The 24805-nt window shown below is 38.0% G+C and overlaps 2 protein-coding genes across 2 annotated transcripts; one reads left to right on the forward strand and one right to left on the reverse strand.

Annotated features, from left to right (window-relative positions):
* Positions 1-3557: 3557 nt before the first annotated feature.
* On the reverse strand, positions 3558-9272 carry spty2d1 (SPT2 chromatin protein domain containing 1). The gene is made up of 6 exons (XM_061722569.1): positions 8811-9272; positions 7286-7400; positions 5543-7198; positions 4463-4622; positions 4300-4377; positions 3558-4170 (listed from the first exon to the last, which is right to left on the reverse strand). The coding sequence occupies exons 1-6, from the start codon at positions 8871-8873 to the stop codon at positions 4077-4079; spliced, it is 2166 nt and encodes a 721-aa protein (XP_061578553.1). The 5' UTR covers positions 8874-9272; the 3' UTR covers positions 3558-4076.
* A 2289-nt stretch (positions 9273-11561) lies between these two features.
* On the forward strand, positions 11562-24479 carry tmem86a (transmembrane protein 86A). Its single transcript, XM_061721461.1, has 3 exons — positions 11562-11684; positions 18603-18867; positions 20081-24479. The coding sequence occupies exons 1-3, from the start codon at positions 11664-11666 to the stop codon at positions 20506-20508; spliced, it is 714 nt and encodes a 237-aa protein (XP_061577445.1). The 5' UTR covers positions 11562-11663; the 3' UTR covers positions 20509-24479.
* Positions 24480-24805: the final 326 nt, after the last annotated feature.

Consider the following 24805-nt stretch of genomic DNA (forward strand, 5'->3'; position numbering starts at 1 on the left):
ATTTCTTTCTTTCATACACTTTTCACATCCCCCTTCCTACAATACATCCAGAGCTGATTCCTCTCACAAATACCTCTCTTTTCTGTTCATTTGTTGTCACTTACAACTCTTACTTTATTGTTATTCTTATCAATTATGATCATATTATTATAAGATCATATATTATAGTATTATTACATATTATATCTGTTATATATTACTATTATTAAATTTTTATATCACCATATATTAAATATATTATTATAGATATTATATATTATTATTACTACATTATCATATTGTTATGATTATTACATTATTGTCATTATTACAACCATGATTATGACTGTGATGATAACAATAATTGCTGCTGTCACTTTCGAAGAGTGAAATTATTAGTATATGTTGGTTCTGATTAAGATCATGATTGTGAATATTATCATAATTATTACTACCGTTGTTCTCATTGTTATTATTATCAAACCATCATCACAACTAAAGTTTTTTTATATATATATATATATATATATATATATATATATATATATATATATATATACCGGAGTACAGACGTGATCGCCAGGTCAAGCTGCGCCGTCGTCCCGGTGGAGAAACCTGCAGCTCTGTTGAGAATTACCGCTGGCTGAAATAAATCATTTAGGAAGATAAATGTTGGTTTAATAGATTAAATCTAACAGTTGTATCTACGCCTGTTAAGAAATTTGCTCCGGAAATTTTGAGATTTCTGCCTGCCGGCTCCGGAGCTGATTTATGGTTCCGCCGCGTTGAATCGACGCAGAACCTACGGCATAGGGTACGGCGTAGGGTACGGCGTAGGGTACGGCGTAGGGTACGGGGTACGGCGTACGGCGCGTCGCCGCGTAACATCGACGCCTAGGGCGTAGCCTAGGGTGTAGGTTACGTAACCTATGCCGTAGGCTCTGCATTGGTGTAACACGGAACCATAAATCAGCCTTTATTCTGGCGTGATCTTCGCGAACGGGCAAACTAGTGATTATGTACATTCACTGAGTGAATATTATGAAAGTAAAATATATATTTCTCGCTAGAAATGTAATCAAAACGCATTTTTATGCAGAAACTAACTCAAAATATTGATTTTATTCACTAAAAAATAAGAAATGTCCGCCATGTTGTTTTTTTTTAATTCAGTCCGCAAATGACGACGAAAAGCATTCTGGGAAATCTTTTTGTCACTAGATCAGCTAGTGAGGATCGGAAATCCCTACACCCCTAGGGACAGATTCAGGGCCACTACACGGGTTTTCCTTTCACTGCCATACCTGCCTCTTGCTGGGGCTCCCGGTCGGGCAACTGGAGTCTGGTGGGGGCTCCTGCTCGCTTCCCTGACGCCCCGGTCTGACCTCACCCCTCATTGCAATACATAAACCACCAAATCTAACTCTAATAATTATTCCTGGCATTATCATGATGTATTGTTTCATAGTTTATTATTATATTAAGTTATGAAATCTCATGGGATGTTAAACTATAGTATTATTATATTGTTATATATTATAGTATGGTGATATCATTTGGTTATATGTTATATTATATTGTTATATTATTATTTATTTATATGTTGTCAGCACAATTAAGAAATATAACGAAAAAAGAGTGTATGTGTGTGTATGTATGTATGTGTACTTGTATGTTTGTGTGTATATGTATATTATGTACGTACAGTATGTATGTGTGTGCGTGTGTGTGTGTGTGTGTATGTATATATTTATATATAATTAAGAAAAGAGTAATGTAAAAATAAGAAGGACATAAATAAATATTGTTAATATTTTATGGAGAAGGGGCGGGATTAAATAAGTTATACTTCTTCCCACCCCTTTTCGGACATGCAAGTGAAATTACTGTGCTGTTTTTTGTTTTATTTTGTTTTGTTTTGTAAAATTGTCTTGATCGGCCATTTTGTATTATTATTTCTGTTTTACTTGTTCATATTTACGTTATATATCATTGCATGTTCGGAATAAATCACTAACTAACTAACTAACTAACTAATATTTTATAAAAATTATGTTATATTAGGATATTACTATATTATTATGCTATATTTATATTATATTGTGCTACACCACTCTATATGATAATTATTTGTTTACTTATTTACTCTCAAATTAATATTCTTAATTTATGTATCTACTTTCATCATCTTATTTACACGCACACACACACACACACACAAACTCATGTCGTCTTTTGTCGTTTGCACTGTATGTTAATAAATTTAAAAAAAAATGTAACTGGGGCTACCAGCTCCTTTTGCCAATCAAACGCGGAGAAGCTGACAGCACATCTTTACGGCATAATCAGAAAATGAATGCTTTGCTGAACAGACCCAAGGTTAGCACAAACTATCAAATGCTTCGCTAAGCTACATATCATGACAAAGACTGATGAGCAAAGGATGACTGATAGCTATTGGCTAAGCCAACTGTCAATCAGAAGTCTAAACCCCACTAGATTTATTGCTTTACATAAATTCACCTTATGTGATACAAAAAAAAAAAAAAAGCAACCCTTTTTAGACATCATGGATTTGAAATTTGGCTATGGAGACCAAAATCATTCTAATACGAAGGCCGTAAATATGTTAATTACTGCCACAAAGTTAGACATTTTAACACTAGTCAATGGATGTTGACTCACTTTTCAAGCCAGCCCCTAGAAGTCAGTCAATTAACTGAAATTTCCAAGTATGGGTAACTGCAGGCAGGGAAGGGGGCGTGGTGCGAGGGGAGGGGGCGTGGTGAGAACTGCAGTGGGTGTGCTGCGATCCAAGCCAATCAGTGGGTTTACAATGACATCTCAATTTTGTATTATATTTATCTAATTTATTATAACTATTTCCATTAGATAATTGCGGATTCATCCAAGTATGTGTTTATCTATAATATATAGGCTACTGCTAAATGCCTAAATTGTAAATTGTGTATATATATATATATATATATATATATATATATATTTAGACGTTTAATTCAGAGCGATTTAGGCCTACTAAGCAAGAACAAAAAATACATCAGATATGCTAAGTAGTATAACAGTGTCAAATATTAATTATACGTAAGGGTTAGTGTATCACGAAGATCTGTAATGATACTAAGCATATAGTAAATAGTGCTGTGCCTATATAAAAGATAAAATATATGTTCCCCGCGTTTGAATTTCATTGGGCGGCTTGGTTTGCGGTACGCCCAGTGCTTAGTTCGCAGCACGCCCCCCTGTGATGTCACTCGCTACTCCCTGCCTGCAGTTACTCATGACTCGAAATTTCTGTTACTTCCAGCTTGACCTCAGTACAGAAGTTAGATTGTTGGCGCTTGACCAAACAAGACAGATTCTTCCCAACAAGGAAATCGCTATTTAGTTTACAAAAAACAACCCAAAGTTAAATTCATGACCAACAGAATGAATAAAATAAAATGTCCCCACTTTCATGGAAAACATACTATGGATTACAAGTGACTTTTCTCAGAAGACCAAATCTGAGTCGTGCCACAAGAAAAACTGATAAATAATGCAATTAAATAAAATCCTTTATGTCATTATTTGTGAAATGTAAACACACAATATTAGATTACAAATTGTAACATTTTCTGTATTTTCATCAGACTATACAATCATTTGGAAAAAAAAAAAAAGCAATAGGCTACCTTTCACGCGAAAAATAGTAAATTATCAATATTTTCCATAGTGTTAGTTAAAAATAAAAATAAATCACACACACACTGCCATATTTATAGCTGTTGAAGGTCTAGTCTTTACAGATAATTACAACTGTAAATCCAGCACTCTGGAGAAAATAAATAACAGGGAAAACATGAAAACTAATATTCTAATGGTTACAAAATTTGTGCATATTTTGTCTTTTTTTCCTGGTTGTCTTTCACTAGAGTTCATCTTGTGTCCAAAAAGAAGGTAAAAAAAAGCAAAAAAAAAACTAAGAGAGCAACATGGAAAAATGCTGACGGACAGTCACCCGGCTTCATGTGTGGAGATGGCAGACACGCTCCCATGTTTCAGAAGACCAAAAGATAATAATCTTAACAGGAACAGCTTCAGTTAGTTTTCTGCCTCTTGGGTTTTTTCCGATTCATCTCCTCTTCCTCTCGTTTCTCCTCCTCCAAATCTTCTTGTACAGCCATTCGCAGACTATAGAAGCAAGGTGCAGAAAATGTCAAAAACAACGTTTCGGAAAAGGAAGCATGCAACACATCTCTATATAAAAAAAACTAAATAAATGCATACAAATAGATTTTTTATTTTTTTAAATCTCATTACCTCCTGGCTTCTTCTTTAGCAATATCTTTCCAGCTGCTTTCCATGAATTTAAGTGCATAGTCACTCTCATCTTTGTATCTGAGGAGGTTCAAACATACATGTTTTCATACAGAATGTGGTTTACACTTACTCCTTAGACCACATTATGTGGGGCAAAACCTACCTGTTTCGATCATAACCAAAGATTTCCCGAATGTGCCTTGAAATTTCATCTTGCTCATCACCTCCATCATCAATAAAATCATCCATTTCAGAATCATACTCAGCCTCTTCATCCTCATATTTCCTCTTGTATGCTGATGTGATGGGTGGTAACATTGTTCCTGAAATGTAGAAATTAATTTCATATTAGACTCTTTTTTTTTTTTAAACCCTTTTCAACATGAACACGCCCTGCAGTTCTCCTTGGAGGAACCAACATGTGATTTTTGTTTCTGAATTAGTGGTCACAAAGCTCAAATTCACACTGGAAGGTTGGTGACACTGAACTGTGTCCATCTTTGTTAGACAGAAAGGTTTGCTGCTCTGTGACCCAGAAATGATGACAAAGGCAGCCAGATTGTGGCTGACACTCTTAATGCAGTTTGGCAAACAAACCCTTTGCCGAGTAACACTGATTGTCGTATCAGAGGGTTTGCAAAATATCAGCGACTACAAACGGCAAAGCACGGTCTGTTTTATTATATTCATTATAATTTACTGATAATACATTATGGCGTGCTTAATGACTTATTTGCAGTTTACACAACACCATAATATGAAATCATTGCAAACCAGCTGTGAATACAAATATAGAGTACAAATACATGTCTGCTTTCATGCCTTGTGCACATTTTCAGTCATGAAATGTAATTATTCCCCTACATACAATGCATCATGCATGATATTTGGGATTTTTATGTGCAACTCTACAGAAGTATTTTACAGAATATACTACAAAATTACGCACAGTGAAGACTATCGATGATCAAATAATTTCAGGCCCTCAATAAAAAGCTACCAACCATCTAACACCAAACAACATGCTTGAAAAAGACAAATGTATACATTTTAATAATGCTGAGTCAGGGAATGAACCAAGTACATTGATTGAAATTATGAGAGAATATTACTATGCTTTATTAATTTATTAGTATCACGAGAACTGTTACGATTTGTATTAGTACTTATCAAATCTCTACACTAGGCACAATATTGAAAACCCCAGTTATGGCAATAATATAATGATCTCTAAAGTTCTTACCTGGTGGTCTATTCATTGTAGGTCTGGGTGGCATCCCTGGTCTCTGTGGCATTCCTGGTCCTGGTCTCTGTGGCATTCCTGGTCCCTGTGGCATTCCTGGTCTCTGCGGCATTCCCGGTCTCTGCGGCATTCCCGGTCTCTGCGGCATTCCTGGCCGAGGGGGAACTCCTGATCTGGGCCCACCAAAATTCTTAGATGATATAGTCTCTGACACCACAGTGCACTTGGGTTTTCCTGGTCCTGAGCCAAAGCTGCCAGTTGGTCTCCCCGGCACCGGTCCTGCACCACTAGGCCTATTTGGCACAGCTCCAGGAGGCCGGGATGCCCCACCTCTGGGGTGACCCTGTACGCCTCTTCCACCAGGCCTGACTTGGGGCATACTACTAGGTTTTGTGTGGGGTGTACCTCCAGGCCTTCCTGGAAGTTGGCTCGGTGGCTTGGAAGGACCGCCTGACGAAGGTCTCATCGTTGAACTACCACTTGATTTGACTGCAGAATTAACTCCGGCCCTTTGTAATTCTCCTTTACTAGGTTTATGGCCTCCAACCGTAGGTCCTTGCTTTAAGGTGCTACCCTGATTGGGTCTGGTCTGTTGTGAGCTCCCCTGGTGATACTTTTGGCCTGTACTTGAAGAAGCAGCACTAGAATACCTGTTCCCTGAAGTGCCAGAGGCTCCTTTTTGAAGTAACGACGAGCTTTCAGTTCTGGATTTAAGGTCACTTGAGGTGCTAGATTTGTGGCTCGACGAGGGCCTGGGGCCCGATTGTTTGGCAGAAACCTGAGATGATGAGACTTTTGATGGACCTTTACTGTTCGTAGCACTTGATGTACTTGACATACTCGTCTTGGATCTTTCTCCATTGCTATGAAATGCATGGGCTCTATCCTTTTCTCTGTTGCTAATGGAGGACTTGGAAGAAGACGGGCCTCTATCGCCTGACTGTGTTGGGGGTGGCCTCTTGCCTGATTTTGAAGGCACACTTGGCTTTTCTAGAGAGTTCTTTTGCGGTTTGCAATGCTTCTGTTCCTTCTGTACAGTCCCTTTTCTTACAGAACTAGAGCTAGACTGAGACTTGACATCTCTTTCTTTCTCTACTTTTAAGTCTCTGCTTTTGTCAGGTCTCTTAGCGTGGCGCTCCATCTCCATTTCCCGGATCTCATCGGCTGTGTGGAGCCTCTCCTCCTTTTTCACTTTGGGCTTTAGCTCAACCGGCTCAAACTGCTTCTTCTCCGCCAATCTGAGTAAGTCAGCAAAGTTCATGGTAGGTTGGGCAGGTTTGGGTGGTCCACAAGATTTCTTAGAAGATGATTTGCTGCTGCTACTGCTGCTGCTGCTTCCACTAACACCCATGGTTTTCCGTGGTCTCGGCTGCTCTGGTTCTTGCTCCGTCTCCGATTCGCTCTGCTCATACTCATAATAATCTTCATCATCCAGTGGGTCGATTGCGTTATTTCTGAATCTTTCAGCATCATCTGAATCATTTTGCTGTGAATTTTGTTTTGAGCCCCTTTTTTTAGGAACCTCCACCACTGGAACTCCATTGTAGCCTTTGAAATTGTCCTTGGTTCTGGAAGCCATTGCTCTGGCTTTACGGTCCGACTTTAACTCAACTCTCTTAGCCAAAAGTGTCTCTTTCTCTTTTCTCATTTGTGATTCTAAAGAAACAAAAAAATAATACACATTTAAACTTTTCAACAATAACACAGTGAGTACAATACAAAGATGTACAGAACATGACATACCTTTCTTTTTGGAGTCATGGAACTGCTTCTTCAGAAGTGCTTGCACAGCAGCAGGATTTACTCCCTTTGACTTCGGGTCCTTTTTGGGAGGGCCAGCTTGCAAACTGTATCTCTTCTGCACAAAGGAAAGGAAATAAATATTAGATACAGGTTTATGGAACAATTACTCGTCTTTTTTAAGTTCTTAAATCCCTTAATTACAGGGTTATGTTATGTTATGAATCTTTATTTCGGCTTGTACACACTTTTTACAAAACAAGATGAAAAGGTAAAAAAAAAACATTTCCTTTGCCGAAAAGGTGTAGGCTGAAGCCGTAGCTTATAGTGCCTACCCTTTTTTTCTTATGATCAGCTTAAATATGAGACATTAGCATTACTCAGTGGAAACAAACAATACATAAAAAGACAAAAATAGGTAAGACAAAATATAAAATTGACGTTTCACATTCTAGAATGTTTTTGATAGTATACTTTATATTTATAGTGTTTTATATTTATTTACAGTATTTTCTTTAAACATTTCCTTAAACTTGAAGATAGAACTACACATGTTTGCTTTTATATTTTTATTTTTATTTTTTACTGTATTGCACCAATCACCACAACAAATTCCTTGTGTGTGTTGACAAATTTGGCAATAAACCCCCTTTCTGATTCTGACATTTTTAGGTTACCGTATTATTACAACTATTCCATATTTCTCTAGCCTTAATTGATGTCCATCTCTTTTTTATATTAGTTCTTGCTGTCATCTCAAACATGAGTTTCCCCCTCAGGTCATAGCGGGTTTCTTTTATCTGGAACAGGTCCTGAATGTAGTTTGGTAGCAGTTTCTGCTGGGCTTTAAAGGCAAATAAAACAGTTTTCTGCTCTACTATATCATGGAATTTTAAAGGGTTGTACAATGTAATGAATTATGTATGGAAGAATCTGAATAAAAAAAAAAAACAAAGAATCCAAATCAAACATTACATTCAAAAGAACAATTAAAGCCTGTATGTTAAGTAAATATAATGAAATATGTTAGTTAAGTTTGAGTGACATACCCATGGACGGCGGTAATTTTATTTTATTCACTTAGTTGTTGTTTTTTTTTTTTTATTTATGTTATTTGTGAAGTTATTTCTTGGAAAAAGGGGCAGATCAGATAAGATTCTTCTTCTTTCTGCTCCCTTTTCATTCACAATTTAAGAACATTTGTATTTTTATTGAATTGTTTTATTTTTTTGAATGAAATAAAGAATAAATGAATGAAAACGAAGAAATATTAGATACAGGTTTATGGACAATTACTCGTCTTTTTTAAGTTCTTAAATCCCTTAATTACAGGGTTGTACAATGTGATGAATTATCCAGGTTTCTCTAGAGATCTCCATTCATACACGTGTATAAACTCAAGCATGCAGAGTCAGTCAGGTGTGAGTTTAGCAGCTGGCTGCACCATCACACCCTGAAAACTGGTTTCAATACGGCTGCCGTGGTGTTACAGATTGAATATTTAGTATAACCTGAGTGTGTAGCTCACCTGTACACCACCGCCGGTGCGGTTCTGTGTGGCGATGTCCAGTATATTGTCAAAGTCCATCATTTTGGCAGCAGATGATGATGATGAAAGCTTACAGCCAAGCCAAACTCGCCCAGGAGGGGGGGATTACCGTTTTCAAGAGATATCAAACTGCCCTTATCTTGACAGTTTAAAAATACGCCGTCAAATTCAGTTTAGGGGGGAAAGAAATGACTAACGAACAGTTAATCCCACCTCATTTCATAACTTGAAGATAGCATAAGCTAGCGAATTTAGCTAACCCTGGGTTTACAAGAGCAGGACGAGCTTGCCCTTTGTAAGGAAAACACAAAGAACGAAGACAAGATCCATCTGTCACGTTTATGACTAAATGGCGAGAAACCCATCCACACAATTCGCTATTATTAACGCCGAGTGTTGGTACAACTGAGCAAAGAGTAGGGGAAAAAATTAAAGCTACAAAGACGAATGTACGGAAGTGAGATAGTTCACCGCATACGTACTTCCGTTTTCGTGTACGCACACGTCTTCAAAAAGGGGCTATAATCCATGAAAGGGAGGGGGGGGATCTATCTTGACCAGAAGTGTAAACCGCAAGAGAGATTGTAGAATGCTTATAAAATTACAGGGGTCTGCTACTACGTGAAAATAATTGTACAAAAGTACAATATGCCTTTATGGACATGTCTATGATATGTCTGAAATTACTCAAGGCTTCACGTCGAGTCCATTCCACTTTTCTCCTGGTTTTATATGTGGTTTACAGCTTCCCATCTTCGTCATTGTGGTTTCTTCACGTAATATCCGTTATAAAAAAATAACACTGACCACGTTGACAGCAGAGACCACACGATGTCGCTACTTTAAAACTATATAGAATAATCTGGTAGTTTTATGGGAAGTGTCAATCGATGTTTTTTTCCCCTGTGTAACGAGTGGGACGTGTAATTATCGAAAACAGATGCACGTGAACTGTTATGAAAACAAACGCAGTTTATGGTTTTCAGTGGAGTAAGTGCTTTAAGAATAACATTTCGTAGAATAAACCAAGCTGTGCAATGCAGCATGACACATGTTTAAATAAAATGACAATATTTGGCTCACAGACAGTATAACAAATGTACCTGAGGGGATTAATACAGTGTTTTTTCATTTGAATTTTAATTACTAACTTTAACTGCCAAACAGCAGGGATAAAAAGTAAAAAATCCTTTTAAAAAAGTAAACAAAACTGAATACACAGGACATCCACTGAAACTTTTTGCTTTATTTAATAAATAAATACGTTTGAATATGATAGATAACTAAATGAATAAAGCAAAATTGCCTATTACATCTTTTTATTATTTCCTAGTATTAATCATATCGCCATCACTCATTAATCTGTATAGCCTAAGTAGTTAAAATCAGCTCTACAGCATGATATTTACACATTTGTTCTTCAGTATCCCCAATAATAAATCAGTGATGTCAAACAGTATGTCAGGTTAAGGGAACACATTTTAATTCTTTATCCTTCTGCACTTTTACAAAACTAAGATATTTCCATGAGTCAATTAGTTTTACATTGGAGTAATCCCAACCTGCTAAATTAAGGATCAGAAAATGTTCTGCTAATATAAGTAGATTGCTCCTTGCACAGACCGTTCCCTTTTCATTACACTAGAAATCAGAATCAGAATCAGAATCAGCTTTATTGGCCAGGTTCGAACATTGTCCAACAAGGAATTTGACTCTGGTAATTTCGCTCTTTGGTATTATATAAAATTTATATAATATAATATAATATATATAATTTATTAGTATTTATAAAATAAACAATAAACAAATAAACAAATGTGGTATTTCTATGTACAGTATAAACATGATGGGTCCGTACAGTAAAATGTCAGGTTTATTTTTTATTCATTTTTGTCTTTTTTTTGTTTGCATAATGTTATGTTCGCATGTGTTAGCTAGTCATATTTAAGGAGAGGGGGTGAGAGTTTATAAGTTTTACTTCTTCTCACTCCCTTTCGAATATGTACTTTGTTATGTCTCATGTTAAGACGATTGTCTTATTTTCTTTCTTTTTTTATATGATTCATATTCGAAATAAACACTACTACTACTACTACTACTAATGATAAGGTGCAGCAGTTTGAGGTAGTGAGAAGGACAGTTCTGAATAAAAATAAGAAATAAGTATGGCCTATTTACAATTTTAACAGACAAATTATACAAAAAATACAAAAAAGAATATACAAAAGAAATACAAAAGTGAGAGGTGCAGCAGAGTGAGTCAGAAAGAAAAGGCATTCATATGGATTTAAATATTTCATTTAACATATTCACGATTTTCTAATATGAAGTGCTTCTTAAAACAATACTTGTTTTGGCACAGCTGGATGCTGATGGACAGCAAAGAATATCATGGCCCCCTATAGCTCAGTTGGATTTATTCGGGACTCCGAATGGAGCCGATATTAAAATAGAGCAGTAGATGTCGTGCTTTTTTGTCTAATATCTAACCCTTGATCCGATGTGCCGCATTAACACCGGATTGTGGTGCACAATAGACAATAAGCTTGAGCATTCTATTTATGAAAAATGTAAATAAAAGCCATCTGCTTCGACATGTAAACAGAGCAGCGAGTCGTCCAATCAGGGCGTCCCTAGCCCTTGGCCCCGCCCCCTCCGACACCGTTCTCGCTCCCTATTGGTTGAATCTGAAGACCTGCCTACGTCGTGGTTCGCTTGACTCCGCCCACCCGATCGAGGACAAAAACAGTCGGCATCCTCTGACAGTTCAACACAAACAGGAAGATTAAACACATTTTGTACATTGTCGACACGGTGGGCACCAAGAGAGAAATGGTTTCTCCGGTCACAGTGGTAAGTATCAGCATAGAGCGTTTCGAAACAAACCGTAAAATAAACAAGGGCGCTAGTTTAGCTTGTTACATGATAACTACACCTCATCAGAAGCATTTTGCTATTAGTATATCTTCATTATCAACTACCTAAGCTCAGCTTTTATTTTCGTTATTTGTTCAAAGCTTGTCATACTTTGTCAAGGAAGTCGCGCATGCTCCGTGAACGCTCCTTTATGGTGCTAAATAATAAAAGTGTTGCTGCATACAATGCTGTTTCCAGAAGCCCTGGCACATATTCAACACTTTTTTGAATAGCTTCATTTATTATAGTTTCTGTGTAAGTGCTAGAGGAAGAGTGCCACAATGCAGGAACTTTTTTTTCTTTTTTATGTTTCACTCTTTCCTTGTCATTTTAGCTGCGACTGTTTCCCGCATAGAGACACTCAGACATATTTCAGATAAAAAGAAAAGGTATCATGTGACGACCTTTTTGTCTTTTTTCCCCTGCGAAACCTCCACTAACGCGCATGCGCTCTTCAGCTCTCGACTGGCTGTCGTTTTTGTCCCCCTTGTTAAACTTGTGCTTTATATAGACTATTGTTTAGGCTGTCCATTAGCTCCATTATCGACCTATTCGGGAAGATGTCTATTTTGCAAGAAAGAAAACAAACAACAACAACAACAACAACAACAATAAAACTTTTTTTTTTGTATTGAGAAATCATAAGTATTTCACTATTATTTTGAAAGTTGTTATGCTATTAGGACATTTCATTTACTTAAGTTATAGCATGATTTGAGTATTTTCATACTTTAATATTCAACATCATTCTTTAAATGTAATTTCAATGTATTAATTCAAATATTGACCGTAAATGTAATTAAGGTTAAATAAAGTAATTAAGGTTAAATAAAATAATTGACGTTAAAATTAATTCATACTTACCTGAAACATGCTAAAAAACAGACCAACAATAAATATTAAAAATAAGTGAAATTCATACTTACCTGACAACATGCTAAAATAATGGACAAATGGGTAACTTTATTTGTAAATTTGCAATTTAATGTTAAGGTTTGGGTTTCACAGTATTTATTTATTTATTTAGGTGGTTATTTTATGGTATTTTCTGCATTTAGTATGCTTATTTCCTATTATAATAATTTTAATTATATACAGAATTTAAGCATTTTCTTTTTGTGGGTTTTGATTGAAAGGTTTTTCACCTAATGGCAAAGGATGGATTATGCACCTTGGAAATAAAAGAAAGAAAAGGAAAAGCTGTCTGGTCATTGAGTGGATTCCAGTTAAAATACTCTGGGTAGATGACATCCCTTTCAAGTGGGGAAAATTGCATGGCAAAAAAAACATAAGTAACTTGACAATAGCTACATTAATAATTTAACCATTCCTGGCCTCCTCTTAGTTTTTAACAGTCTCTATGAAATGTTATCCCATTTGCAGGGGGCTGAATAATGGTGTGTCGTAACTTTGCCTGTGGTAAACTGTGATATGTGTGCAGTCTATGAGAGGAGTCTGTGTGGAAGAATGCTTGCCATTCAGCCTAGTTGCCTTAGGAATAAGGATGCCCTGCAGGTGCTAGATTTGCCTGACTACAATGAAGCCAGGATCTCAGAGCTGCAGTTAACATTGATATGGGGGCAAATTCTGCCTGAAAGTGTTTTGTAGATATTATTTCTTTCTATTGTTAATCAAAATCACTTCAGATTCATGGAAATGTCAAAATATTCCACTTACCAGTCCAAATTATGTATACCATAACATAACAGTTTAAAGTATCATGCTTATTTTGCATATATCAGATATGAGGATAGACAAATTGATTGTTTCTACTGTCTAAAAACTAGGTTTTTATAAACACTTTCATACTAGTACAGAAATAAGACTGTTTAGTTATTGATAGAAGTTGAAGAGTCACAATCCAATACTGTATATACAGTACCATCGGCTGACTTTGCTCCCATCAGCTCGTATCACTGTTACCCTGGCACCCTGCTGAGCATCCTGCTGCATTTGGACTTTTTGACTTTTTCCCCCTACAGTCCCCTGTCCTCAAGCATTTGTGCTGAATGAGTGTCATCCATTTCGATCTGCTTCCTCTAGGATTTCTTACTGGAAAAAAAACAGCTGTATTTGCTGTGTTGCATTTTACAGTCTGTCTGCAAATGACCTCAAATCATCTTTGAGATGGTAGGGAAAAGTGTTGTGCGTAGTTAAAGATAACATTGTCATTGTCATGTGATGAAAATGCCAGCTGTGCTCACCAGGACAGTCCTTGTGTTACAGATTTGCTGTGCCAAGCTGAGCACACATAAGTTTATAGGTCTGTTTCCAGGTATCATGTTTCAAATAAACAGCAAGAGCCAGAGTAGTTGATTAGATGTCATCCTTGCTAGACGTTATTCAATACTTAAATGCAGCTGCTATATGTTTGCTGTCAACTGCTGCCTGTTTCTTCTTGAACTGTAGCTCAAACCAGAGTTCTGGGTCAAAGAAGCTGCAAATCCCTTGGCCACTTGGAAAGATATACACGTGTCAGCATCATTGATTTCATTTTTTTCTTTGTCCAAGTATGGATTATGTACTTACTTGCAAGCATTGATTTTTTTTGCATCCCAAGAAGCAGAGTATCTTTGTACTTACATGTACATATATATTTGTAACCGGATTTCTTCTGTCATGTTTTGCACCTTTTCTGATTATATATTTCATTATATGCTTCTATTTTTACTACATTATTAAATGTAGTGTCATTTAAGAAGGAAAAAAAGGCGGATTTTAACAGTCAGTCAAGGTGCCTTATTTTTTTATTTGTAATGTAATTAACTGGACACAGAAAAGGTAACGTAATTATTCTCTTGGTTGGCATGTATGTCTTTTTTCATAAGCCTAATAGCCAACTCTAATTATGTTCCTGTCCCTACAGTGTTCACACAAATTAACACTTCAATCAATGCGAATGGTGTAATGATACAGATGAGACGTTATCAAGCTGTGTAAGTGACCTCAGTCCATTACAACTTCTGTATAGAGCAGTGCATAATTTACTATTACTATTACAATCTATCATGCCTTATTGACAGAAAAAAAATTGTTGCAACTCCAATTTTAACAAACTTAAAAGGAGTTGGATAATATTACAAAATTCTATGGTGGATAATATTTTTTAAAGTAGAGCAGCTTTTGTACACTTAGTGGGAAATGTGTTTCTTGTGCAGTCACTGATTGTTTTCATCTTGTCTTGTCTTGCCTTTATTACTATGAAGAGAGAAAAGAATTATGCAAACAGCAATGGAAATTAAAACTGAAGTGTGGTCTAAACACAGCTGAAATAGGACCAAAGTTTATGGGAAGCGCTTGCTTCCTCCCACCAAAGTAAAGGTGGGAGTAAATAAGTAATTATGCTCCATTTTATTGTGGCCTGTGCTCAAGTTGCTACCTGTGGCTGGATAAACACAGTTGTGATATTGTTTAGTCCGTGACTGTAGCCAGAGATGCCTGCTTTTCTTGGAACGCATTTGTCATTAACGGGGAAGCTAGATTTACTGATTACACACATGCTCTGATTGAACAAGAGCATGACGGAGAGAAGGAAGTAGTGTATTAGCCCCATTGTAACACCTGACATTTGAACTTCATGAGAAATCCCTTTCATGTCACTCGACACTCTTGAATATTTGTTCAAATTGGTATCGAGGACAAATAAAATATAACTTTTAGACAAAAAAACAATCAAAGTACAAAGTATCAAGTAACTCGATAACTTTGACCTGGTCCAGTTAGAAGAAAATAATTATGTTGTTTTTTTTTTGGTAGCCTATTATGGCAAAAATATTATGTTTTGTAAGATAAATGTTTAAGATAGTCTGGCACATTTCCACTAGCAGGAATTCAGAGTAAATCTGCCAGACAGGAACCTCTAACGGCCGATCGTCTCCTTGGCCCCTACAGCCGGCGTGTCTCCACTACACTTTAGCGCCACACAAGAACATTTGTCTGAAAAAATACCACAGCTGACCACCAGGTGGCGGTCATGCACATTTTTAGCTCTTCACAATAGGTCAGCAGCAACGAGACGGAGAAGAGGAAACATGTAAACAATGGATGCTACTTGCATTTGTTGTTTTTTTAAGCATACAACACGGCCGTAGCGATTGAGATAAAAAAAAGCCAATACCAGACCTCTATATTGGTGTAATATGGAGACAAGACCTGACTCTATTCGTTAGTCAATCTGTCGTTTTTTCATGGTGCTCAGGTTGGCCAACAGGAGCCTCCTGGCGGAGGTCACTGCTGATCGGGATTTCTACGGTCAGCACATTTAATGAGGTTGGAGAGTACAAACGATGGATGGACCAACGAGTCGGTTTAGGTCTTGTTGCCATATTACACTAATATAGAGGTCTGGTGGGGGGTTTCTTTTATTCTCAATCACTACGACCACGGTGTGTATTTAAAAAAAAAATTGCAAGTAGCATCTGTTGTTTACGCATTTCTTCAATTTATTGTTCTGCTGCATTCTTCTTTGTTGTCCAGTTTTATGCTGCTGGACGTTCGCGAAGAGGAAAACAATGCACATTACCGCCACCCTGTGGTCAGCGGTGGTATTTTTCAGACAAAGGTTCTTGGTGTGACTGTGACTGGAGACCAGCCCCCGGGTCTCCCACTCAGAAGGCGTGCAGATTTTTTCCAGTGGCCAGCCGCGGTACTGCAACAAAAAATCCCATGTGGCCCAGAAAGCTTTTTTCCCATAGACCGCAATAGTAAAAGAGAAGCCTCTAAAACTGTTCACAGGACACCTCCAGCTGTAATCACCGGCAATTACTAATCTTTGTATTCTATATTTTTAAGTCATGGACTTTATATCCGTCAAAAATGTTTTATAACGGCCAGAAAAGTCAAAGAAAAGTCTCTTTCTGGGCGTGACGTCACGGCTGTGTCGGTGCATTCCACGGATGTATTATATTAATATATATTATGTAATTATATTATATTAATACATTAATAATATATGTAATACTATACATGTAATAATATACATTAATTAATATATTATATTAATACATATATTAATATTCGCGTCATTGCCCCGGGGCATGATGGGAGGCCCCAGAGCATCATCGGAGGTGACTCAACTGCGCATGCTCTATGGGCCCCTTAACGCGGAAGTAAACCCGGAAGTCAGGAACATTTTCAGCGTATGCGCTGAGTGAGCAAAATGCATTGAAATGAATGGGCAGCCATTTTCGATCTCCCATTCAGATTTTATTAATAGATCCATGCTGGAGACACGCTGGCTGAAGGGGCCGAAGAGACGGTTCCTGTCTGTCTAGTAGTGGAAATGCACCTTTTGACTGAAAAAATAGCACAGCTGGTAATTTTTTTCACACAAGCAAGTAATTTGGAGTCAGTTCCCCTGGTCTCTGTACCATGCATATTAAACATAACTTCATAAAAGTGCTTTGTGTTATAGCAGTAAACAGTTTGATCACATATCCTATTAATGCTAAAAATAAGCAAATGCAGAACACACAAGCTAGACAAATCAAGTGAATCAGGTTAAAGAGGTGCACTTCATGTAATTGGAGCACATTTGGAAAAGATATGTTGTTGTGTCTGAGCAATATTTCAAAATAAATCTGTAATGTCTGCTGCTGAGGTCTCCCTACTGTCGGGGTGAATGTTGAGGCACACAAAACAACGTAGCGTCTTCTGGAGCTTTCTAGTCTACAATCAGAGTGTGATCCTGCATGGAGGCTGAAGCCGGTTCAGCTAAAACTGAAATGATCAGTTCTGTCTTTGTTGGGGTTGGTCAGGAGTCTTGGCAGCAGAGTGCCGAGCACACTGGCTTTTAAGCAGACATCTTTACAGAAATTCTCAAAGTGTGTAATTGGTGGTGAAGCATGTGAATGAGCTTGTGCATCCTGTCCTCCCCTTCTCCAGGAGAGAACACTTTAAACTTCATGATAGACACCTAATTTTCTCTAACCTTTTTTCCATTTCTTCACCTTTCCTTTTTCAGCCTTAAATACTGCTGTCATCCTTACTTTGGAAAAACATCCCAGAAATTGCCTCTCTCGACTAAACTTGTCCAGCCTTTAAGGTTCCTCCTATCTCTGCTGTGGATTACTGTGCTTACCACACTGTGTAATTCGTATAATAATGCAGAACTTTCTTTTTGCTGCACTTTTACTCATTCCTCCTCTGTTCTCAACCTTATTCCAGTGATCTCAGCTTGAGTGAACCTTCACTCAATTATTCTCCCGACCCAACAATACAACCCCCCCCTTTGTTCCTGTGCTGTCCACAAAGGCCATCTTCCTGGAGAATGATTCCCAGAGCCTTTAGTGGGTGGTGTTTTTTCCTCTTTTTTTTTTTTTTTTAAATCCCTGCTGGGCCTCATTTATTTTTATAGAAAGAAATCTGTCCCGAAACGCTGTTGGAAAGTAAAACTTGAGCTTGGATAAGCAATGCACTTTTTCAAAAAGTTTGGTGATAAGGGGGGGGTCAAAGAAAAAAAAAAGGTTACACGAGGTCGAAGCATCCATTATGGAGCTATTTGCATTTCCTTTTCCACCCGTTGCTTCTACAAAATTCAGTTTCGGCCAAGAGACATGTGCCTGTTATATGGAGATGCACCAGTGACCACACAAACCAAGCCCGAAGGTTGTTCCAGTTCTGCAGTAACTCAAAAGTTTTCCACTGATGTTTCCTCTTTTAATCAAAAATGCCCTACACACACGAGGAGACGACTGCTTTAAGAGACGTTGATTCCTTTCTAGTATACTTTCAAACAGATCCAAGTTAAGAGAGGGGAACGTAACGTCACAATTTCTTGGCTCGCTGTGAGAAAACTCACTAAATTGCTACCAGCCATAACTCAAATGATGATGTAAATGTTTAATCTGCTTTCAGGTCAAGAGCGAAGGTCCTAAACTGGTGCCATTCTTCAAGGCAACCTGTGTGTACTTCGTCCTGTGGCTGCCCACCTCAAGCCCATCCTGGTTCAGCGCCTTAATCAAATGCCTGCCCATCTTCTGCCTGTGGGTGTTTTTACTGGCTCATGGCTTCAGCTTCCTTGGTGCTCACGCCAATGCCCGCAAGATCTTGGCTGGTCTCATCTTCTCAGCTCTTGGTGATGCTTTTCTCATCTGGCAAGAGCAAGGATACTTTATCCATGGTAAAAATCTCTTTTTGGGTTTGTATGTGTATATTTATGTATGTGTACACATATGTATGCATATATATATGTATATATATTAAATATAGTAATAATGCACATATATACCCCTTTGGTTTCTACCGTCATGGTATCAATCATTAATATGTGTGCAGACAAGGTAAAAAAAAAATTAAAAAAAAATCTCTTTTTACAAAAAGTCGTCACTTTTGTTAGAGCTTGACCCTTTCTGTCATAAGAACATTTCTGATGGGTTGCAAAATCATCATGCCTGCAGGTAATTAAGTATAATTGCATCCAAGAAGCTCATGCAATCACCAGAAAGACTTTCATTTGAGTAAGAGAGCTGATTTTTGACAAGCATTAGAGATGCAATAGACAAACCGTCTGCAAACTGCAGCTTTGAAGTGCTTAGTTAATGTAATAGAAACAGGTTTTAATTGAGATCTGTTACAGAACCTAATCAGCTTTATGGCTGTTTGGGGTGATTTAGATGATTAATTGATAGGTTTTTTGTTAGTGAATAGTTGAATAGCTAAGGTTAAGTTTATGGCTTTAAAAAAAGAAAAAAAAATCAAAAGAAATATTTGAAGGATTGCTAGAAAGCAAATTTAAACCCCAGCTGACTGGAAAATGATCTTCTGGCAAATTTAGCAGTGTAAGAGGTTTGCAGCAAAGCGTCTAAACAAGCCTATTGTGTTCTGGACACAACTACTGGACTGATAAAGTTTTGGTCGAATGCTTTGGCCAAAAGCAACAAAATTATGTGTATAACAACATCTGGTATTTTGACATTCGAGCGCCTGATCAAAATATCTTCAAAAGTCTGTAGATAAACCTCAAGGTTAAAAACATATAATCCTTTTTTTTTAGCTAGAAGAACTGGCATTATCCCCAAAACAAGAGTGGAAAAACTGATTAAAAGGATGTTTACAAAATTGATACTTGGAGGGATTTTAAAAGGCCCTGTGCCAGATTGATTGCCAGGCTTTTGTTGAGGGTACTGCTCTCCAGTTTTGTGTCTGCTACAACATTGTGAAAGATGAAAAGTGAAAAAAAAAAACTTTCAAGTTATTTTCAACTTTATGGCCTTTGGAAACCTTTTTTTTTCTCTCCAAACTTAACACCATAGGCTTTGACGTTTGAATGTCACTGTATATAACTCATTATTATATGTCTTTGACCTCTAAATCATTCCAACAATGTCCTGCAGGGATCCTGATGTTTGCCATCACCCACATCCTTTATTCGTCAGCCTTTGGAATGAAGCCCCTAAATGTCCATGCTGGCCTGGTGATCACTGCTGTGTCCTCTTTGAGCTACATCCTGCTCTACCCTTACCTGTCCGGCCCCTTTACCTACCTGGTGGCCGTCTACATCGCTCTGATTGGCTTCATGGGCTGGAGAGCCATCGCAGGCCTGCAGTTGACCAATGATCTGTGGACCTGGACCAAGCTGTCGGCCTGCCTGGGCGCGGTGCTATTCATGGTCTCGGACCTCACTATTGCCGTCAACAAGTTCTGTTTCCCTGTGCCCCATTCGCGAGCCATCATCATGGCCACCTACTACGCTGCCCAGATGCTCATAGCGCTGTCGGCCGTCGAGTGCCAAGACGCGGAGGTGACCCGGAAGAGAACATGAGGTGAAGCAGTCTCCACAGGGCGTAGCTATGGGGAAGTGGCTCCAACTACGGCCCTAAGTGATCATGGACACATCTCACTGCCAAATCCCCAACCCTTTGCCTTCATCTCAGTGTGGTACTCCCACACAAGTGTTACCATGGCAACTGATCCACTACATGACTCTCACCCTACTGTCTCACTAGTATGGTAGTATCACACGTCTTCTTGTCTAGAAGGCACGGTAGTATTTTCCCATTAGTCATACCAGCGTTTTCATCTAGAAAAGATGTTTCTCAAAAAGAAAATATTACAAATAGAAATATTAACCTGCTATACATACGTAGGGTAGGCCCATGACTTTACTTTTAAGAGTTTTGATTTAAGGGGAACATGTCACTGGACACTTTGTGTGTGCGTGTGCGTGCGTGTGTGCGTGTGTGTGTGTGTGTTGGCGTGTGTGTGTTGGTGTGTGTGTGTTGGCGTGTGTGTGTGTGCATTTATGTGGATGATTGCGTCCCACACCGACTTGTCACACACGGTTGACTCCCAATGCTAATTCCTTCTATAGATGGTCCAATAACACAATTTGTACTTATTTCTTGTTTTGTTACCTGCAGCCTTGTTCAAAAGGGATTTTTCTTTTTTTAACCAGCTTTCCTGTCTTTGCCATTTCACTCTCCATTGTTCTTCTTTCCCCTGCATGAAGGGTGCTATTCTTGAAGTTTGAAACATATCCACAGCTCCTTTTTTAAAATCTGCACTTCCTTCCATTTCACTTGCAACAACCTGACCGCTGCTGTTCAAGCCACTGCTTTCCCTCCCACTCAGCCTCTCTTTGAGAATGAATATTATATCCGCTGAAATGTGAGTGAATTACCACGTGTACAGGAGCATAATGAAAAAGACAAAATAAGAGGTGGAAAGGCGAGAAGGTGGATTTACATAACTTTAAATATTTGGGATTATTTCAGTTTTAAGGATTGAATGCTGATGTTGTGAGTGACAGATGCTGCTGTCACATAGAAGGCACAGGACGCATTTCAGAGACAGCACACCGCTGTACACAATCTTCACACACCTGTACATCTCCTTTTGGTGTTTGGTACACCAGGGATTTGTTTGGCCTGTGAGCAATTTCATAAGAAATGTAGATGCAAATGTCACGATGACGCCTACACCTCCAGGTGATTTAGGTTTGATGAGAAGTTAACTAGGATCTTGTTGCTGGACTATATCAGTTGAGTCATACTACTCAATGGACGTGTTATGTAAGTAGAAAGAAGTATGCTAATGGATGTATTATCGTTTTTTAATTATTATTTTTAATCAACTGCATTTACTCATTGGTAAATGACATGCGCACAAACATACACCCGAATGTACCCACTGCAAAAACAAGAGAAGTGAATTGTCACGTGAGGGAAAAGTTATCCCATTATTCCCCATAATTTCTTCTCACAGGACACTTTATCAACTTTAATCCCTCGAAATCCTCCACAGCTAATCTCCAACAGGTCGGTTGATAGTTTGTCTTTCACCTGTCACATATTTCCCCCTTTCATTCTCAACTTTGACTTTTTTTTATTCACCTCCTGCAAAAGTTTAGTTTAAAATTAAGTGTCTTACTGAAAATATAAGACTCAGCTGCATATTTTTAAGCGTGCTTGAATTTGCCAGAGTGTGTTTATTGCAGTTGTCTTAACCGTTGAGGGATCATCTGTGTCACATAGTCGGTCCTCGAGGGCCGGCGTCCTGCAGGTTTGAGACGTTTCCCTGTTTCAACACACCTAATTCTAATTAAAGGCCATCATCAGCATGTCACCAATGTCTGGCAAAAGTCTGTCAATGACACAGTGATGTCTGTCAGGGTGTGTCGACGCAGGGAAACATCTCAAACCTGCAGGACTGACTATCTGCACCCCTGAACATAGTATATGTGATGTAGACACACTGCTGGATACTTCTGATGTATGCTCATAAGGTTCTTTAACTTCTTCAAACTCAAACCTCATTACATAGGAATTCACCTGGCCATCCCAGTTCATCTCATATAATTGATTTTCTTACAAGAGAAAGAAAAAAGAATCATGTAAAGCTTCTGTTGAATTTACGAGATGTTCTACTTAAAAGGCTTCTCCTAAGTTATATTTGGGTCTTCAGTGAAAAATTCTGTTTTGTTTTGTTTTTTGAATGCGTACCTTATAAATTAGATTACACAAATTTCTAAATTTGGCTCCACTTGAGTGAAAACAATAAGACTTCTGTAAAAAAAGAAGATATTTATGTACAAAAAGGTTACTTTGATTGATGAACCCATGAGCGTTCATCATCAGCTGCTTAGGTGCGTCATCAGGGATTTAATACATTTTAATTCAGTTCATATAACCAATCAGTGAGGCTTATAAAGACGTTGAAGTACATGTTTATATATACAGAGAGAGAGAGAGAGAGAAAGAGAAGTTTAGGGTAGCAGTTTTTTTCAAGGTCCAGTGAACCAGATAGCTGTCACATGATATCCTTGAGAAAAACTCTCGAGGTAATCTGGGTTCGGGTTAGTTAGTATAATAACCTGTATGCGTGCTATTTATGAAACAAACAGGCACGGAAAGTTGCTCCATGCCTGGAAGTTGTTCCAAGTTCTGGGTCAATGACCTATAGAGCTGTCAGTCAGAGTGAAAAAAAAACAACAAAAAAACGCACACAAATCAAAATGTATTCATGCATCACATAAGACACCTCGTCACGTCTGCGGGCACTCTGTGGTGTTGACACTCATCATAGTTTTTTTTTTCTTTTTTAACATTATCAGCAGTGCTTTGCTTGACCGAGAAAGACAGGCCAAGTGGCTGTTCTCGACCACTGCTTTAGTTCCTCAAACTCTTTCTGCCATCTGTGTGCTTGTCAGCAAGATATTTGTGCTTTGTCAGTCAGAAGTGTTGCAGAAGTCCTTCTGACTTTTGTTGCATGCTTTAATTTGTCTTTCCTCTTCTCATCTGCTCCACCTCACTGCAGAGCTCTGTCTGGCAATGATTAATATGAGCCTTCTACTGAAAGCTGTCTGCAGAGAGGTGCTACAAGACATGTATTTATCTGACTACCGTACTCTGTTTAAAATCAGGGTTTAGAGGAGATGGACAACACGACTATGGCATGCATCCTCAAGTTCAACCAGAAGACAATTGTGTTAGTTAGTGAAGAAGTCTTACAAATCCTTACCTTATGGACAATTTATATGCAGTTACCTTCTTTGTCCTGTGCCAGGAATGGCCTCCTGATATCTTTTCCTTTTTTGCCATGAGACATGCTTTAATTAGAAGTATTTTTTAGATATTGTTTGATCGATATACACTCAGAAGAAGTTTGTTGTTTTTGAAGTTAAGTTATCTTGGACTAAAGGAATAAATAATATGAAAGCCTGTTGAGTCAACAAGTTGTCAGCTATTGTGTCTACAGGGTTGTCATTTTAATATTTAGCACTGTTAGACTTCTGGAGCTTCTGCTTTTATTTGATTTGGGCACAAAACAAAGCTTAAGGTGAAATAGAAAGCTGAACTTATTTGATAGAGTGGCGATTGTCCTGATTAAAGGCCCCTCGTAGAGCAAATGGTATTGTCCTTTTGCAGGTGGTAGAAGTCTCCCTTCATGTTGCTTTTTGAGGAAGGTTATTGTTGAGTGATAATTTAGCTGGATTTAGGTTTGCAGGTGAAATATGACACACAGACGAAGACTCTTTCCTTGCGGGAGGTTAGCTACCATCCTGTTACCTCACAGATGGCAGGCCTGCAAGGTGCATCACTTTACTTGTCAACAGCCCCGTTGTTCTTATCTTTGTGTGAACACACAAAAGGAACCTGAAAGATCTTTGGAGACCGACAGGGTTCAGCCACGACGGCATGAAACCAGCTGGAACCAGTAACTTTTATAATAGAAAGAGCCCTGTGGATTTACAGGCACTTTCACTTTTCTCTGTCCAGAGCACTTTCCCTTTTTTTTTTTTTAAATATATGTATATTTCTGTTTTTTGTTTTTTTGTTTGTTTTTTTAAGTATTCATTGATTTAAAACCCTGGCTGTTCATGAACTATGCTCACGATCATCAGCGGGTGACATTCAAAACAGAACTGTAAGGTTTGTCTCTACACAGGCATGACAAACAGGTCAAATACATTTTCAGTATGAACACTTAACCACTACAAATCCTGGTGATATGTAAAATCACCCTCTCTTTGTATTTAATCTACCAACTGTGTGGTTCACTTTTCTCTGTCCAAAGTAAGGCCAGTCAATCTGTCTTGTGTTTAAAACAAAGGATTGTTA

This window comes from Cololabis saira, chromosome 5 (assembly GCF_033807715.1).
Source record: "Cololabis saira isolate AMF1-May2022 chromosome 5, fColSai1.1, whole genome shotgun sequence".
NCBI classification, from domain to species: Eukaryota; Metazoa; Chordata; class Actinopteri; order Beloniformes; family Belonidae; genus Cololabis; species Cololabis saira.

Excerpts from the sequence above, each read along its gene's own strand:
- spty2d1 (XM_061722569.1), bottom strand. The coding sequence starts at position 8,873 with ATGATGGACTTTGACAATATACTGGACATCGCCACACAGAACCGCACC. Across the intron at positions 4,623-5,542 it reads TACAATGAATAGACCACCAG|GAACAATGTTACCACCCATC; the intron begins GTAAGAACTTTA and ends TCTACATTTCAG. Across the intron at positions 4,171-4,299 it reads GCTAAAGAAGAAGCCAGGAG|TCTGCGAATGGCTGTACAAG; the intron begins GTAATGAGATTT and ends TTGCTTCTATAG.
- tmem86a (XM_061721461.1), top strand. The coding sequence starts at position 11,664 with ATGGTTTCTCCGGTCACAGTG. Across the intron at positions 11,685-18,602 it reads TGGTTTCTCCGGTCACAGTG|GTCAAGAGCGAAGGTCCTAA; the intron begins GTAAGTATCAGC and ends ATCTGCTTTCAG. Across the intron at positions 18,868-20,080 it reads GCAAGGATACTTTATCCATG|GGATCCTGATGTTTGCCATC; the intron begins GTAAAAATCTCT and ends AATGTCCTGCAG.